The sequence below is a fragment of the Suricata suricatta genome, chromosome 1 (genome assembly GCF_006229205.1).
Source record: "Suricata suricatta isolate VVHF042 chromosome 1, meerkat_22Aug2017_6uvM2_HiC, whole genome shotgun sequence".
In the NCBI taxonomy this organism is placed as follows: domain Eukaryota; kingdom Metazoa; phylum Chordata; class Mammalia; order Carnivora; family Herpestidae; genus Suricata; species Suricata suricatta.
Genome location: NC_043700.1, coordinates 49,129,689 through 49,148,658, shown reverse-complemented (window position 1 = coordinate 49,148,658; position 18,970 = coordinate 49,129,689). Strand labels below are relative to the sequence as shown.

Genomic DNA, 18,970 nt, shown 5'->3' with positions numbered 1-18,970 from the left:
ATAAAGTCTCACAGGTTAACATAAAGGAATGGAAGGAAAAGTAGGATAAAAACAAAGAAGGAGGCAAACCATAAGAGAATCTTAAATACAGAGAATAAACTGAGGGTTGCTGGAGGGGAGGTAGGTGGGATGAGTTAAATGGGTGATGGGCATTAAGGAGGGCACTTGGTGGGATGAGCACTGGATGTCATATGTAAGAGATAAATCACTGGATTCTACTCCTGAAGCCATGACAACACTGTATGTTAACTAATTTGAATTTAAAAGAAATTAGGTCTCCTATATTTACAAATCAAGAGTTCACACCCATCCCACTTCTCTATAATTGGCCTCATCCTGTGTGGACGACATTGTCACTTTCTCTTGCCCCTATCCCTACAACCACCTGCCACAGTCTGCTCGCTGTTCCTGTTTTTTCTCCTCCAACCACAGCGTTTACATATGCTTTTATTTTCTTTCTATGTAACATGACTGCCCCTATTTCCCCCTTAATTAGAATCCTAATTCTCTTTCATAGTCCATTTCACACTGTCTTTCATTTGAGAGCCTCTCCTTGACCTCTCCTCTAATACTACATTTCTCCCCTTTGTGTGTCTATTTTGGTATTTGTCTTGTTTTTCCTTGCGTTAGCATTAGGGGTGTATACATCTGCCTCCTGTTTCGACCAGGAGCACATTTAGGGTACTAACTGTGTCTTTTTTGTATCTTTATATTCCTGACCTATCCCAGTGCCTGGCATATCATAGGAACTTAATATGTGCTTGTTGAAGAGCCTCAAAGTTACCGGAGTCCTGTACTTATATGTCCTTCATAGCTCACATCCCGGTCCATGAGTATCTTGCTTCTTTACTTGCTTACTCATGTTCTGCTTTAGAATGTCAACTCTGGGGCACCTGGGTGGCTCAGTCTCTTAAGCGTCTGGTTTTGGCTCAGGTCATGATATCACTGCTCGTGGGTTTGAACCTCACACTGGGCTCTGTGCTGACAGCTCAGAGCCTGGAACCTACTTCGGATTCCGTGTCTCCCTCTCTCTCTGCCCCTCCCCCAGTCTCTCTCTCTCTCTCAAATATAAATAAACATTTTTAAAAAAAACTACAAGAACGTGAACTCAAAGATGGGAACCTTGTCTGTCTTGTTTATATGTGAGTCCCTAGTGCCTAACAGTGTCTGGTATGGACAACTGGTCAAGTGATATTTGAGGGATGAAGGAATAAATTCTAACTGGCTCTGACACACAGTGTCTTTGTGGGAGGAGTCTGACTCTGTCCAACTGAATCACTCATCATTTTCCCATATCCCTCCTACCCTGTCATTTCTACTTTCTGACTCTCTTGGTGCAGGGCTGACTTCTATATGCCCAGTAGCCAATTTTAGGTATATTTCTGCTCCATTGTTTGTTTGTTTGTTTGTTTAACTTAGTAAGAAGAGTGCTCTTACCATCATTTATATATTTGAAGTGATATCATCACCTAAAACAATTACTTTTGTCTTTCATGTGGAACTTTAAAAAAGTACATTCCCAGTAGTATTCACGATATCGAGAGATGTTTCATCTTGAACAGAATGAACTTCAAAAAGGTTTACTTTGATTGTCTGAATTATATTAAAAAATGAATTCTTATTAGAATTAACAGATTTTTTAAAATTGATACATCTGATTGCACTAATATAAAGCTGGCATCATTTAATGTTTGCCATTCTTCTCTTGGTGGTGGTTATCAGATAAACACTTATCACTTCACTCTTAGCATGTGTGCAATAAAACTTGGAATTGACAAATGTATTGGCAGGTTGTCCAGAAAAACACAACCAATCGGTAGAAGATTATATATATTTATCTAAGAGTTGTATGACAAGGACTTGGCTTACATGGCTATGGAGGCTGGCAAGTCCAAAATCTTCATAGCTGATGTCTCAGGCTGGCAGGCTGCTGTAGAAACAGGAAGAGCTCACAGTCCGTTTCAAATGTTGCCAGGCAGGGGGAATTCTCTCTTACTTGGGGAGAAGGCAGTGTTTTATTTTATTCAGGCCTTCAACTGATTGGATGAAGCTTACCCACACTGGGGAAAACAATCTGCTTTATTTAGTCTGCTGATTCAAATACTAGTTTCATTCAAGAACACCCTGACACACATACCAGAATAACATTTGATCAGGATTTTAGACAGTGTTCTTAAAATCACTGATGAACTTGGAGTTAGATGCTGATGCTTCTCGAACAGATCTGTGTTCTGCTTTTTATGTAGTCAGTGATATCACCATGGTTCTCAGGGAAGATGGTAAATGCTGATAACCATTTTGTGTGTGTTACAGTTTTATCGTTAACTTTATTGAAAAAAGAAAGATATTTACATTTCCATTACTCATGCACTTTCTTTTTTGTTGAACTCATTGCTACTGAGGGTTTATTGTAAAATAAAAATGGCATAGCAAACACTAAGATAAATAGTTCTAGATCTTATACCTCACAGAATGTGGAAAAATTGCTGCAGCAAGGTTGCTCTCATTACTGTCTGCGGGCCTTTGAGCAAGCCTCTGCATATCATGTCTGTCACCCTGACTTTCCCCACCGACCCAGGAGCCTAGTGGCCTGTGGCTTCCTGCACCTGGCAGGTCATGACACAACTGGAAAGAGCAGTAACACTGAGTCTGAAACTTAGCATCACCTCAGAGGGGGAACTACTGTCCTTGGTGGCTTGTGTCTGTGTGTGTTTCAACATCTAGAGGAGAGCTGCACGCCGTATCCCTGAGATGGTGGCACCGAGTCAGGAAAGGACTGGGGAGGAGAGGCAGGTCAGCCCTCATTGTCTTCCAGATGTAGCCTGGAGATGAAGTGAGAACTCACTCACTGCACATGTGACTCCCACTCCAAGAGTGCTATTGTGGCAGAAGCTGGAAGTACAAGTGAAAGGGCTCCAATCTTATCTTGGTTTCTTTTAAAGCAATTCTTAAAAAATTTTTTTAATGTTTTTATTTTGTTTTTGAGAGAGAGAGAGTGTGTGTGTGTGAGAGCAGTGGAGGGACAGAGAGAGTGGAGGGACACAGACTCTGAAGTAGGCTCCAGGCTCTGAGCTGTCAGCACTAGGCACCCCTTAAAGCAATTCTTAATAGGATTCCATTACACAATGACAAACTAGACAGGACATCAGGACAATATGGGTCAACAGGCACCATCCATTCCAAACAGAGCATTTGGTCACCTTACTTATAGGTGCTTTATCCTTGGGCTCTGATCTCAGTTCAGTTTTAGGGTCATTTCTCTGTTTGGGGTTTCCACATCTGTGTGGTGTCAGCTTCCAAGCCTTGTAGGAGTGGGGTGGGCACAGGTGAGGGACTCTACCTTCTTGCAGACTCAGGGTCCTCCAAGAGTTGCTGCAGAAGGCTGGTCAGTACTGCTTTCCAGGTGGCTGGGAGGGAGGGGCTTCCCATGGAACCACCCATTCTCTGTTCTTACCGTGATGTAGAAAGCCCAATTTTAACTCCCAGTGTGTATGGGGTCTGAGGTCTTCTCTCCTGTCCCCACAAGACTTTAAATTCACTTGTTGTGGTTTCTCTCTTCATTTCTGGTCCCTGTGACTTCCTGGTCCCAGCCTTCTTCATAAATGCAGCTCAGCTACCCATGAAATAGACATGTACTGAAACTAGAACTTCTATGTTTGAGTAGGAGCTGAAGGATTGCTTAGGGTGTCTTCTCCCTCTCAGACACCAAGCTCCAGGCCTCTGCTTGTCCTTGAATAGAAGGCAGTGTATGACTGTGGAAGTCAGGTGGGCATAGGGGTGTTTGTCTCCCTTGCTAATTGGGGACAACTTCTTGAGGGCAGAAGCTTCTAGCACACAGCTGAGCCCAATGGAAGAATCCATAGGGAAGGCTAGGGTAGGAGAGGTTCCTAAGTCCATCACGTGGTAGAGCTTACAGCTCTGTCTATGGTCTTGGAAGGAGGGAGGAGTATTTTATATCTGAGGAGTTTGATAAGATAGATTCTGAATATCTCTTTGGGTAGAGAAAGGAAGTTCCAGGATTTTCTTAACATTTTCATTCATTCATTCTTCCTTAACTCCCCAAATACTTTTTTTTTAAGTTTATTTATTTATTTTGAGAGAGAAAGGGGTGGGGTGGGGAGAGAGGGAGGGAGAAAGAGGGAATTTCAAGTTGGCTCCACACTGTTAGCATGGAGCTTGACTTGGTGCTTGAACCCACAAACCATGAGATCATGACCTGAGCTGAAACCAACAGTCAGATGCTTAACTTACTGAGCCACCCAGGCACCCCACATCTATACCTATTGTGCGGCTGAACTAGCTCTGATGCTAATCCTTTCAGGTTAGGGTGAAAAGTTGCCTCTGAGAGCAGAGGCAGGCCTGCAGGCTGATTTTGTGGACACAAGGCTCCAAAAACCACTTCCTCCCCTTTCACAGCAACTACAGGAAGCACCTATGGCACCCACCTCTTGATGGAAGCCTGGTGATTGCTGGGAGGAGGACTCTGGCCAGACTGTGGGTTCACCCATGGGGATGGTGACTAGGAGCTCCCTTGGCAGGAAAGCAGGGAAGGTCCAAGTCCAATGGGGAGGACAGCACCAAGAGACCACTGTCAACACCTCAGGGTCTGAGTGGTTTGAGTCTAAAAGGGTTAAAAGCCTTGGGGGTTCTGAGGATCTGTTTGGGCTCTGGCAGGACAAGGCTGGGATAGCCTTGGGTGCAGATGGGATGGTTGAACAACCCCCTTCGACTTGGAAGAAAGGCAAGGAAAGAGGGAGCTATTAATCCTTTTATACTTGATTGACCCAGCCTGGCACAGACTACTACTTTCAGAGTCTTCTGGACACTTTAATAATAGTGCTTTCAACCCAGCTTCTTCCCAGGCTGGCCAGGGCACCTGATACTCTCCTGCTTCAGCACTGAGGGTTTCCAGCATATGGCCTGGGTTGGAACAGTGCCCACCTGCCCCTCCTACCTCTTCCCAAATACACACACACACACACTTACAAGCACACATACACCCACGCATGCACATGTGGGTGCACACACACACACACACACATACACACACACACACACACACATATCTCATCCATAGTATGCAGGAGTGTTTTGCAATCCTGGTCAGGCCTGGGCAGGATAAGATGACAGCTCTCATTCTTCCCTCTGGGTCATACTGGTTTCAGCCACACAGTAGATGTGAATGTTAAAAAAATGTGTAATGTGAATACATGAATGGGTGAGTGAATAAAGGGATGAAAATTTTAAGAAAAACCTGGAACCTCCTTCCTCTGTCCAAAGAGGTCTGGGAAAGTTTACTGCACTTCTCAGATATAAAGTACACTCCCAGCAGCCTCAAGGTAGGACAAGACAGAGTGGAGCAGTGCTCCTGATGAAGCTCCTTCTCAGCTGGTTGTCACCTGTCTCCTGGACTTCTCTGAGAGGGGACTCCAGGCTGGTGACATGCCCCCCTCCACACACCAGGCTCCCTCTCTCTACCTGACTCGAACCTGACCATCAAAAGCAGGCTGATTTTGCCTGGAAGCAAGCACATGGAGCCAGGCACTCTTTGGATAGCAAGACCTCGAAGGCAACAGTGGCATGGTGAGATGATGGGTGTGATGCATGGTGGCCCATCCCATTGTCATCAAGGACATGGGGCAGACAACAGAGGTGGACAGAGCAGATCTCTGTCCTGGGAAAAATCAGTGAGTGGCAATGTCCTTTCTGTCCTGATCCTGGGGGTCACAGTCCCATGTCAGTTATACGGCTATGATAAGCTGACTACTACTGGATTTGTGCCACTATGTGCATGAGTCATGATGCTATAGGGGAAACGGCATAGAAATAAGAGTCCAGACACCGAGTTCTAGTTGCCATTTTCTCACTGCATCTTGTGTGACTTTGAGGTAGGTACTTGACTTCTTTGAGCTTTGAGCTCCTAGAAAAATGGGAATAGCCAACCTTACTTCATCTCTCTTCTAGGGGAGACAGGACCCTCCCAGGGTTAAAGTGAGAGAGAGACTTTAGACACCAGTCAGCAATGCCCTCACTTGATGCAGAGAGATGGGGCCCAGAGAAAGAAGGGACATAGGCAAAGTCACACAGCAGACCAGAGGTAGAGTTGGGCTCAAAGCCAGGTCTCTGGCCTCTTGGGCAGTGCTGGTTCCCCTGCCTCAGTCTAATCAATGTAGGTCCTCACAAAAGGAATTTTCTAGAGGCTCTAGGCAACTCTAGGTCTTCTAGCAGGGAGACCAGTACAGGCATAGCAGGCTGCAGGCAGTCAATCCTGTTGTACAAATTGCAGAAAGGAAACAGCATCCCAGGAACTGTTCCCACACTAGCTAGAGAACCACTGTGTTAGCTGGAAGTCCTTCCTGGTGTCTGATGTCACCTTTACTTTTATCCAATTAAATCCACCAGTGGTAGTTCTGTCTTTAGCGTCTAAGTTCAGCCTTAGTCAACAAGTAATGTTTGGCTGTCGACCGAGCATAAACTCTGTGCTTTGCAGAGAAAGACAGCTTTCTTCTAAGACAGAGAAAATTCATTTGGGTTGGATTTTCAGAGGGTAGAAGATGGTTTCCAGAAAGAAGAGAAAGGAAATATGATGACTGTTGTTTTATTTCTTTTAATCACTAGAAAGTTCTGGTTTACAGGGTGCTGAGCACATCACGTAATACTTTCATAATTGTCAATGGCTTTTCCTCAATCAGAGTCTTTAGTCAGTGGACATCAGGGGCTCTCTACTTCTTCTTTGCTTTTGGTTTCTTTCCTTTGTTTGTTTTGTAGAACTTAAATTCATCTTGGCCTGGTTGGCCAGTGATAGAGAGGGGGAAAGGGATAGGAGCATTGAGGTTCAAAGTCTTCTTCTGAAGTTTCAGGTTCAAAATATCAAAAGTTACCTGTATCTCATATTGCAGCAGTTCCTTCAGGCATTCGATCTGAATGTGAATGGCCTCATTGATGAGATTTTCTAACTCCTGGAAGAAATAGAACATGGCTGGTGATCAGAGCTCCGGGGAAGGCTGAGGCCATCTGCAGATATCCAATTCTGAACACATCAGCTCCTTTTTCTGTGTTCTAAAACCTTCCATTTCCCCTACTAGATCTCTTGGCCATCCTTCTTCCCCCTCCTCTGTGTTCTGAGAGGCTGACTATAAGGGCTGCCTCAACCAGCTACCTTGACCTGTGGCTTTGAGTTCGGCCAATGGGAGATACCGGCAAAAGATCTGAACCTGGGAAGAGAATGAAGTATCTTGCCTCCCTCTGGATCTGCAGTGGGTTGGCCATGGCTCTGATCCTCTACCTACAGTCACACCTCCTATCCCATGGCCTTCTCCTACAGCTCTCTTTTTGAATGCCGGTGACTGTTTCTTTTCTTCTCCCTTCAGGGCTATGGTGGCAATAACCCTGGTTGAATGTGTTATTTATTACTAATATGGTTCTGGGCCCATAGGCTAGTCCCATATTCCCCTATCTTCTGGTCAATGCATGTTCCATTTGGATATCATCCCTCTTCTTTCCCCTCTGGCTCTCATCTCATTTTTACACCTCAAAGTTCTAGCAGCAGCCTTCATCAGAAGGGACAGTGCAAGTTGCTCAGAGAGTGAACATGTCCTCCAATCAGCCAGCCATGGAAAGAATGGAAACTCAGCCACAATCTGCCATGTTAAACTTGCAACCCTCTCTGTCATCTCAATCAGGATTATGGCACCATGGAATCCTGAAGACATAGACCATGTAATTATGGGTCTCCAAATTTCCTGCTTGAGCAACCAAACAGCAGAGGAGAGTTTGTACTTGTCTTGAGGGTGTCAGGGACATATTTTGAGTATCTGATTACCTAGAAGTTATTTCTTTGAGATCTCTTATTTTAACTTAAAAACTCATGCAAAATCTCATATTTGCCCCAGAATATCTCCTTGGTTGTTTTTATATAAAAATAATATTCTTCTGCTAAGTCCTTGGGGAGAGGATTGTGCTCCAAAAGGATGTACCATGTTTTTCCTATGGTGTTCAGTGTCCCCACTTCAGGCACACAAGCAGGGGCACACAGTGAAGAGGACCCTAGTCCATGAGCTCCACCAGGCAGGAACCAGCAGCAAAGTAATGGGGGCTGGGAGGGGAGCTGGAAGTGGCAAGGAAGGACAGCAGGAGTGGGAGGGAAGGTGGCTCCTCCCATCCATTCCCTTGTCCACATGTTCTAGAGCAAGGTCCCCCAGAGAAGGTAGAGACAGGCTATTGCTTAAGTTCTTTTCTTCTTTAAAAATTTTCTTTTGAAATAGAGCATGAGCAAGAAAAGGGCAGAGGGAGGGAGGGAGGGGGACAGAGGGAGAGAAAGAGAAAGAGAATCTTAAGCAGTCTCCATGCTTAGCACAGAGCCATATGTGGGACTCAATCCCATGACCCGGGCATTACGACCTGAGCTAAAATTAAGAGTTGGATGGACATTCAACCAACTGAGCTACCCAAGAGCCCCTGTTTCCTAGGTTTTGTTGGGTCCTTTCTTGCTGGACATCTTATTGCACTAAGATTACTCGGTAGCCCAATGTGCTATTTCTTGGGAAAACTTGACTTAACCTTAGAATTTATTCTATTGTGTTAATTCCTCTTTAGATATTTTCCCCATGTTATTCTTCACAGGGCCATTCACTCTTTGGCTGACTGTTCTGAAACCTTTTGGAACACAAAAGTCTTGTGACCCTCCACCTTACCCGAGCCCTAATACCCCCAACATATGCACTCATGTGTACACATATACACATACTTGACTCTGTGTTCAAAGATACTGCAATAATGATGCTTCTAAGTGCCTATGTTTAGTTAAAAAATTAATATGGATTCTTCCAGGCCCTTAAGAAGTTGGTTGCCCTGGGGCCAAGCTAGTTGCCATTTAGTAGAGAGCTGGTCATTGAGACTCTGGCTCCTGGAGCACTTGTGGCCTTAAGACTGTTCAAGAGGGCAGCCCAATTTCTTCAATCCATGCCAGACTCTTCTAGGTTCTCTCTGGACCACTAGACACACCGCTTTGCCTACCTCAGCATATCACCCATCTTGGGCTGTCCCCAGTGGCCCTTCCTTCATCATCTTCCCCCACACCCAGGCCTCAATGGATGCCAGCTCTGCAGGCAGATGAAGGGCACTGAGACATTCTGTGGTGGTTCAGAGCCTGGGTTTTTCTTTAGATGTTGGGATCCTCCAGGCCTCAGTCCAAATGTAAACTCTACCACCTGCTAGCTTGGTGATCTTGGGCAAGTGGATTAAATTGTCTGAGTCTTGGTTTTTTCATTACTAACATGGGAACATGAATTATACCTCACAGAGATACTTTGTGAAACATGCGCACAAAGCCTGTGGCTGGAGCTCAATGATTGTCTGTCCCCTTCTGCCCCGTCCCATGTGCGCAGACAATGGGTTCTGTCTGCGAGTCTGACTCCAGCCTCGATGTGCTCTTGGTAGGAATGTGCATTTGTACATGGTAGGTGAGCATCCTCCCACCCCATGGGTTCAGACTTACCTCTCTCTTCAAAACCTGGCTGGGCTGCTTGGCCACCTCAGAGAACATTTTCTGTAGCTTGTGCTCCTGTTCCAGGTGCAGCGCCTCCTTCAGAAGCCGCACATTGGTGCGTTTCTGTACCTCAGCCATACTGAGCTTTGCCATTTGCTGCTCAAGCTGCCAGATGTCCCGGTCTATGCCCTTGGCCAGTGGGAGGGGCTGGGGTGGTGCACACACTTCCAGGTGGGTGACAGTCAGGTTGACTTCCTGGTCCTGGCCCAGCACATACTGGTAGAGTTTGTAGTGGTGGATGAAGGTGTTGTGGAAATAGTCACAGAGGGCCAGCAAGTGAGTGGTATTAAACTGCCCCTGGTAATCTCTGAGTTTGCTCCCCAGGATAGTCACAGCCTCAGTGATGGAGCAGCCTGTGGGCACAAAGGGGCTGGGCATTGAGTGTGAACTGAGGTAAAGCTGCATTGATAGGTGATCAACATAGGTTCTGAACCTAGGCACTATGACCCCAGAGCCCAGGTCCTACCAGTTGTTCTATATTACCATTTATCAGTTCTTAAAAGTTATGGTGTAGGGGCACCTGCGTGGCTGAGTTGGTTGAGTGTCTGACTTCAACTCAGGTCATGATCTCATGGTTCATGGGTTCAAGCCCCTCATCAGGCTCACTGCTGTCTGCACAGGGCCTGCTTTGGATCCTCTGTCTCCCTCGCTCTCTTTCTCTCCTCTGCTCATGCTCTTTCTCTCAAAAAAGAATGAACATTAAAAAAAATGATTCCCCCTCAAAAAAAAGCTATGGAATATATCACATTTCCCTTTTGCCTTGGCTTCTAGGAAGTTCAAAGCCAAATTTATATCGTAACTTACCTTTATCTCATTTTTAAAATATGATTATCCCACCCCTTACCAATATTTTGACCTTTAATTCTTATTTTAAAGGTTTACTTCAGCTGTTCTTTATATTGTTTCCATTTCAAACCCTTTGGAAAGGAAGTGAGGCACCTGGTTGGCTCAGTCTGTTGAGCGTCTGACTTCAGCTCTGGTCGTGATCTCATGGTTCGTGAGTTTGAGCCCCGCATCAAGCTCTGTGTTGACTGCTTGGATTCTGGAACCTGCTTCGAATTCTATGTCTCCCTCTCTCTCTGCCCCTCCCCTGAGCACACTCTGTCTGTCTCTCAAAAAAGAGATTCTAGTGAGTGTGGAATACGAGATGACTGGAAAGACAGATGTTAAGACAACCATTACCTTGGAGATGTGTGTCACAGACTAAGGCAAATATTTCTTCTATCATGCAAACAAAGATAAATTTGGGGGTTACACCACGTAATGCTTTCCTGAGCAAACTGTCTTCTCTCAACCCTGCATGCACTCCTTTTGCTCACAACTCTATCAAAAGCTCAGGTAGTGTTGTGGTCAAGGAGGCAGGACTCTTCCCAGCATGTAATTGGGTTTTAACACAGGGGGTGGTTCAGTAAAGGGTCATGACTAAATGATGTGTATGTCCTGGTGAACAGACATTGGGCAGAGAGAGGGGCCAGAGACAAGGGATGGAGAAAGAACATACCTTTATACAAGGAGACCTGGGACCTCACACAGATGTCATCTCTGCCCATCCAAGTACTAACCAGGCCCGACCCTGCTTAGCTTCCGAGATCAGACGAGATCGGGCCCGTTCAGGGTGGTATGGCCGTAGACCACAGATGTCATCTCTGAAGTTCACTGTAAATGCAGTCAAATGTCTCTTGCTTTCTGACTCAGTGTCTACTTCTACAGAATGGGAGCTTGGGCTAGCTGACCATCAAGTCATAAGATTTTGGGGATTCACAGTTTTAACTGCTGAAGGTAGATAGCAACATGTCTTTCCTCCTAGAGTGGAGGCCCAACTTGTCTGTAGATCCCCTCCTCATCTTTCCTATGTGAGGCCCCCATGGGCTACTGGTGGAGTGTCTCACCTTCCTAGCCAGAAGGCCCTTTTCTCCTTTAGGAGGAATGATCTCAGTCTTTCCCATGTAGCTTGGAAAATCCTCCACACCCCATCCCCATTGTATTGGGTCTTCATTCCCACAGATGTAAAATGATGGATAGTTATATTTAGTTGATAGGATTTAAAAAATTGTTTTAATGTTTTTATTTTTGAGAGAGAGAGAGTGTGTGTGAGCAGGGGAGGGTCAGAGAGAGAGATACACACAGAATCGGAAGACAGGCTCCAGGCTCTGAGCTAGCTGTCAGCACAGAGCCTGACGCGGGGCTCAAACCCACGAACCATGAAATCATGACCTGAGCCAAAGTTGGACACTCAACCAACTGAGCCACCCAGGTGCCCCAGTTGATAGAATTTTTATGAGGATCAAATGGGCTAGTTTGTCCAAGTGCCTTATACAGAGCCTGCTACAAGGTAGTAATTAGTAAACACTGTAGGAAAAGAAGTCTTTGTTTCTGTCCTGTGAGAAAAGTCTCTCCTGGCCACATCTATACTTCCTTCTTTCCATCTCTCCATCTATTCATCCACCCCATCCATTCATCCATCCATCCACCCATTCATCAATCTAGTTATCCATCACTCACCCATCCATGTACCCATCCATCTGCCCATTCATCCTCCCATTCATCTCCCTACCCACCTACCTATCCATTCAAGATTAATTTGTCAACTGTTACTGAGTGCTTATTAATTACTAGGAACTATGCCAAGTCAATACTTTGACAATACTATGATAAATAAGACACATTCTTTATTTTTTTAAAGTGTTCATAGGAAAGACACACAAGTAAATGTTACAATATATGTGTAAAGAGGAACAGAATCAGGTGAAGAGGTAGGTTCAGTTGAGGATAGAAATTCCCCTGGAGGAGGTAATGCATGAACTACATCTCTGAGGCTTAGTGGGAGGACTGAGCCAGTAAAGATGGTGAGGGAGGCACTTTCTGGGTACAACCTGGGTGAAAGCATTGGGGCAAGAAGCTGCATGGCATGGGTGGGGAACAAGCCTCAGTTTGTTGTTGTTGGCATGTAAAAATGGAAGCAGAAAATGGCAAGCGTTGTGTGGAGAGGTAGGTGGAAGACAGATGGGAGGGCCTTGAGAGCTGCATTCAGAAGGCAGAGCTTTGTATTATAGACAGTGCAGGGTCTGTCCAGTGTTATAGGAAGATTGTACACATGGCCATGTTTGCCTTGACCTAAATCACATTGATGGTCATGTGGTGCTGGTGCATGGCATGGCCAGGTCCAGATGGGATTGCTGTGGCCTGAGAATGCCAAGTCAGGTGTGGACAGGAGCAGATTTGAGTGGCAGGACTGACGGTCAGGTGTGGAGTGTGGTAGCAACCTGCACAACTCCCAGGTGCTTACATAAAAAGAGTGGTGCGACCACCAATAGAATATGATATAGATGGGACAGTCGCCTCTGACATGACCCCTCCCCTCGTAAAGCATTCAGTTTGTAGAAGAGGTGACAATTAAAAAGGTGACCTTCCTCTTTTTATGCTCATTCTCCAGCACAAGACTTTGTGCACAGTTGGAGTCAATAGGTACCTAGTGAGTAAATAAACAAATTCTGATGTTAAGTGCAGTGACAGAGCTATTCATTTACCCATCCAACAAGTATTAGGGACTTTCCATGTGTTATGAGCTCTCCCATGTTCCAGGGAGGAGGTGAAGGGTTAGGGAGAAAACACACAGAGTATAACTCTGTTCAGGGCTATGCAGGCTGGGTGGGCACAAAATAGGAAGAACTGATTCTGTTAGGGAAGTCAGGGAGCAGTTCTCTGAGAAGGTTATGAAAGAGCTGAGATGAACAGTCAGAGGAGTTAATGGGCAAAGAGAGGTAGGAAAGAATGAAGCAGGCAAGGGCAACATCATGTGCCTGTTGGAGAAAGCATGGCCCATTTGAGGAACCAAAAGGCTGGAGGTGAGGAGCTGGTAGGCTAGAAGGTGGCCAGTGAGAGATTCCCTGGTTCTAGAAGAGGTTGGGTGGTGGACAGCAGCCCAGTGGTGCAGGTCCTCCTAAGATCCTGTGGGAGGAATTTAGTCTTTAGCCTAAGAGTGCTGTTTTTAAAACAATGACCCTTTCACAACATGAGTCAGATCATGGTCTTCCTCTGCATAAAGCCTTCCTTTCCTCTTCTCCTTCTGCTTCTGCTTGGCACACTGGCCTTCCCATATTTTCTCACCATATCCTGAATGCCCTGTGCCAGGCCTTAGCTTTGGATGCCATTCCTGGCTAATGATGTATTTCAGTCCCAGGTTGCCACCTTTCACAGACACCTCCCAGACCATCCCATCCCCAGCCCATCCTCCATATAAACTAGTTATTTACTGTATGAAGGAAAAGTTGAAAGTTAAGCTTACTGAAAATAGTTTAAAGAATTAATTTTGTAAATTTTTTTGTCAAATAAATGGCAGTTTTGAGTGACATTTTAGGCTTCGATTGCCTTGCTATTATCATTATGTATCTGTATAAATTGCTTCTTTGCACATGTAATTTGACAATTATAATTTACAAAAGTGAATAAATTATATTAAAATTACTTAGATGGTACAGGTTTAATGTTAAGTTAGATGTTGAAAGCTTTTTAATTTCAACTTAACTCAAAATTTTTATTTAGTCATCTTTGACCCTGAATTAAATACGAAGAGTAAGCTTTATATGTGTATAAAGCAGATGTACATACAACACGAAATCAAATATACAAAATATTTATGATGTTAAAATTAGATGGGAGTGGGTCATTAGGGAAAAACGTCTAGAATGCCTCCTGAGTATATCCAGCAATTCCACTTCTGAATATATCCCCCAAAGAAATGAATTCAGGATCTTGAAGAGCTATCAGTTCTCCCATATTCATGGCAGCATTATTTACACTGACCAAGATATGGAAATAACCTAAGTGTCTGCTGATGAATGAATAGTTAAAGGCATTGTGAGATACATAGATATAGGGTATACATAGAATTATATTCTATGATATATCTAATCTCTCTCTTTATAGGATATATAGAGATAATATCTATCTCTCTATCTCTCTCTCTCTCTATCTATCTATCTATAATATTATTCAGCCTTAAAAAAGGAGGGCACTTGTTGGGATTAGCACTGGGTGTTGTACATAAGTGATGAATCACTATATTCTACTCCTGAAACCAATATTGCACTATATGTTAACTAACTAAAATTTAAATAAATTAAAAAAAGTAAATCCTGTCATTGGCAACAATGTGGACAGACCTGGAGGACATTGTGCTAATTGAAATAAGCAGGACACAGAAAGACAAATACTGCATCATTCCACTTATATGTAAAATCTAAAAACGTGGAACTCATAGAAGCAAAGAGTAGAATGATGGCTGCCAAGGGCTGCGGGAGGGGAAATGAGATGTTGGTCAAGGTGTATGGAGTTCCAGTTATGTAAGTTTTGGGGGTCTACTTAGATCGTGCTTAGAGCTAGCAATACTGTTTTGCATATTTGAAATTAGTTAAGAGAGTAGATCTTAAATGTTCTTACTACAAATAAAAGTGGTAACTATGTCAGGTGATGGTTATGTTAAATAGCCTGCTTGTGGTAATCATTTCACAATGTATATCAAAACACTATGCTGTAAATGTAAACTTTAAATGTTTTTTGATATTTAAAAAAACATTTTTTTTTATTTTGAGAGAGAGAGAGAAAGGAAACAGGGGAGGGGCAGAGGGAGAGAGAGAATCCAAAGCAGTCTTCACATGGAGTGTGGAGCATAGCCTGATACAGTGCTTGATCCCATGAAACCTGAGATCATGACCTGAGCTGAAATCAAGAGTTGGATGCTCAAATGACTAAACCACTCAGGTGCCCATATTTTTCAATATTTTTACTTGTCAGTTATACCTCAGTAAAGCAAGGAAGGTATTTCACAAAAAATATTCAAGAAACAAATAAAATGGCTTCTAGGGGAGGCAATAGTGACAAGAAAAGAGATGCTGCTTTAGCATGCTACAGTGTGCAATGCATTTTCTCCCCATTTTCTGCTTTGCTTCTCACTTATGTCATGGATACCCAGTAGCCACCAGGACAGTGACCTATACATCCCTTGGCTTGTCACTTGTGCTGGGAAATATCTGGTCAGGTGGCTGATCCTGGGGACCCCTTCATTCCTGAACAGTGGGGAGGGGCCCAGGGCCAGTGGAAGCCTTGTGTTGCATAATCATCTGGAGCTTTCTAAAAATATAGACCCCCTTTATCTCCTCAGTTATGAGCCATATTGAGCCAATAGGACTCAGATGTTGACACGCGGGGGTGGTGGAGTCATGAAATACCCAACTGGCAAAAGGATGAAGCCAAAGCCCCCAGAGGCTCTGTTCTGCTGAGTGACCTTTACACACGGCACCTGTCTCAGGACCCTATCACCTGTCCCAGGGCTGCTGGGTCCCTTCTTGCTCAGATGTGAGCTTTGTTCTGCTCAGATCCTGTGGGTATTTTGTTCTTTTCTTTTTTGCTTTTGGAGATGGTTGGTTAAAAATGGCACAGAATATACAAGTCTCTATAGTTATTTTTTAAGGTGCTATGTACATTACATAACAACATAACAAGAGTTGAAGTTTCCTCTAAAAGCAACATGCAAGCAAGTCCCCATGTTTAGGACAAAACCGGGCACCAAGGTACAGAGAGGAAGAAGGGAAAATACAAAGAGATGGGGTAGGTGCTTGCATGGGTAAGGTGTCCTGACCCAGGATGCAGAGGGACCAGGAGCCAGGGAAGGTTTCCTAAAGAGGGGACAGTGGAGCCCAAAGGAAGAATGGTGAGTTTGGCAGAAGACAGTAGGGAAGGGCCCTTTGGTTGGAGAGTCCACAGGATAAAGGCTGGAAGCAAATAGTGCACAGTGTGGGCATGTGTATGATCCACATGGTTCAGAGTTTCTGGGAGGAAAAGCTGGAGTCTGGGGTCCCTGGGGGGACAGAAGGGGTTGGTGTTATCAGTTTGCAAAGGTCAAGCTTGTATATGTCACATGAAAGAGCTGGACTGCAAAACAGAAGCCAGGCTCTTTAAAGAGAATTCACCATCCCCAAGGTTGGGCTTCAGGACCAACTGGCACCTTCTGAAATTGCATCCAGAATTTCACATGCATGTTTTTTTTCCCTCTGGGTGTGTGTGTTCATAGACAGAATCACCAGATTTCTGAAAGGAAAATTAAGAACCGTGGCCGAGAGCTGCAGAGCCACTCAGAGGTCTTAAGCCGAGAAGGGAGAGGTCAGATGGGCGTTTCAGAGGATTGGTGGTGGTATGAGGATGGCAGACATGATCAGTAAAGGAATCTCAGAGACTGGGGGATGAGGGTAAGGTCATTGGTTTCTGATAATCAAAGCTGGACATCAGGTTGGTGTGGAGGCAACTGTAATTTATGAGGGGGAATCATTGCATTTTCTCTGGGCTCTGTGGAGCCAAATGAATGTACTGGAAAATACCATCCCTCCTCCAGCCTGGCCTGTCAGTGCATGGGGCTGGGATCACCTATATCCTCCAGATATAGGTGACCATAACTGCCTCATCTGTCAAGGCCAGTTCATGGTTTTCTCTATTCAGCCTGTGGGCAGCCATGCACAGAGCCCAGGTTTGAATCAAGAAGTCTGAGGGCCTAGTTGTGCTGAGTGACCTCAGCAAATGTTGGCAAATGCTCCCAGCTACCTGTCATCCTGGCAGGTGCCTTGTTATGGGCAAAAGCTATGGTCTTAGCCTCAAGGTCATAAAACCCAAGAGTGGACCTCATCCAGGGTCAATGAGGAAGGAGTCCTTGGGCTGGATTCTAACTTTCAGCCACAATACTCTTTTGACCAGCTCTGGTTTTCAGCAAAGATCATCCCAAGCTGGCTCATGAGGCACACTTTCTTGGCCCTCAGACCATTCTCTATTTGCCGCAGGTTGAGAAGTTCCGATGACTCAGAAAGCCAAGGATTAAGTCTCAGAGAGAAGAAGCCTCTGGCTGCTGGGGGAAAGATCTGTACGTGCAAGTTGCTCTTCAATAACAGGGAGTGGCCTTCATTTGCATTGGCTGCTGGGAACTTCCTGAAGACAGTCCCCAAGCCCCTGGAGGCCAGCACCTGCATGGGGACGCAGGGAGAGGAGGAGAGCAATGAGGAGGGGAAGAGCGGGGGTGGGATGACAATATCAGATGCTCCAAAATCAGGGCAAAAAGGCACTGGGCTTGGACCAGGCACTCTGGGTGCCTGCCTCCTACCACCCCTCATATTCGGGGTCCGGAGCTGGGTGAGAGCAAGGGAGATGGGCCACATCCTGGGAGGGCTGGGAACAGTGAAGAGGCGTTGCTCTTTCAGGGTGGGCATGAGGAGGAGGATCCAGGTGCCACCGGTGCCCCCTGACAAACCAGTTTGGTTGCCCCCGCCTTGGCTCAAAGGGGAGGAACCAAGTCAGGCTGCAGCCTGGCTGGCTTACCTTTCTGTGCACCTATCAGGGCTGACCTGGGATGGTGGAAAGCAGATGAAAGCACAGAAACTGCATTTCCGTCACCCCATCCTGCATCCTGAATGCTGCCCCCTGCCCATCTTTCTGCTAACGGCAAGGTTCTGCCAAACTCATTTACACCAAGATGTCAATGACAGTGACAGCTTATGAGCTTTCCTTGAGGTAGCAGAGGACTCTTGTTGAGGGAGCTCTCAATGGGCCTCACATGCTCTGGGTCATCTCAGGTTCCACCCAATCCCTCCTAGCTCTCTGAGGCAGGTGTATAGAACCTTTACTGGGGAGAGAAACTGAGGCTCAAGGACTCAGGGATTTGCTTAAGGACACACAGCTGGTGGAGTGGGGAAGCCAGAATTCAGGCCCCAGTCTGGCCCAGCCATCTAGTTCCAAGTAGCTTTGGGCTGTCTTTGTAGACCCCCATAGATGGACACTGGATGGGGTTCTCAATCCTTTCTGACACAATTTTCCAAAGGATGTTTTGCACTAGGTGTTACATAGAAATGAGTGCTTCAAAGCCAGAGAGTTTGAAGACATGTTAGATCAAAAGAAATGAAACAGGGTCCTTAATATGCTAGTGGGTTCAGCAAATGGCCCCAAAATGTTGAACATCTGCAATATTTCTCAAATTTATTTGAGGCAAATAGTCTCTTGGAGCAAGGAGCATATTTGAGCAACTATTGAACAAGTCTAGTCTTTTCATATTAGAGGTGAGAAACTAAGACCCCTTTCTGCCTCCATGAACTTCCCTAGATAACCTCACATAAGTGGAAAAATAAGGTACTTGGCCTTTTGTGGCTGTCTTATTTCACTTATGTCCTCAAGATTCACTTGTGCCATAATTTCCTTCCTTTGTCAGGTTAATTAATGTTTCATTTTATGCATATAGCATGTTCTGTTTGTCCATTCATCTGCCGCTGGACAGGTAGCCCAATATGGTTGTGTCGCTTCTGCCTTTTGGCTATTGTGAAGAATGCTTCCGTTTTCAGTTTCTTTGGGTGTTTATACCAAAAAGTGGAATTACTAAGTCATGTGGCAGTT

At 45.1% G+C, this 18,970-nt stretch overlaps 1 protein-coding gene across 3 annotated transcripts in view; it reads right to left on the bottom strand.

The window, feature by feature from the left end:
- Positions 1-1,889: 1,889 nt before the first annotated feature.
- Positions 1,890-18,970, bottom strand: part of C1H8orf74 (chromosome 1 C8orf74 homolog) — a 33,502-nt gene continuing 16,421 nt past the window's right edge. The window contains exons 3-5 of one of the 3 annotated variants that reach the window (XM_029938586.1): positions 9,497-9,900; positions 6,882-6,959; positions 1,890-1,930 (exon numbers count right to left, since the gene is read on the bottom strand). In XM_029938586.1, the coding sequence (XP_029794446.1) occupies positions 1,901-1,930; positions 6,882-6,959; positions 9,497-9,900 (512 nt within the window). In that variant the 3' untranslated portion in view covers positions 1,890-1,900. Of the gene's footprint in view, positions 1,931-6,582; positions 6,960-9,496; positions 9,901-18,970 lie in introns of those variants that run through there. The other 2 variants (XM_029938580.1, XM_029938574.1) reach the window with 2 other exon arrangements.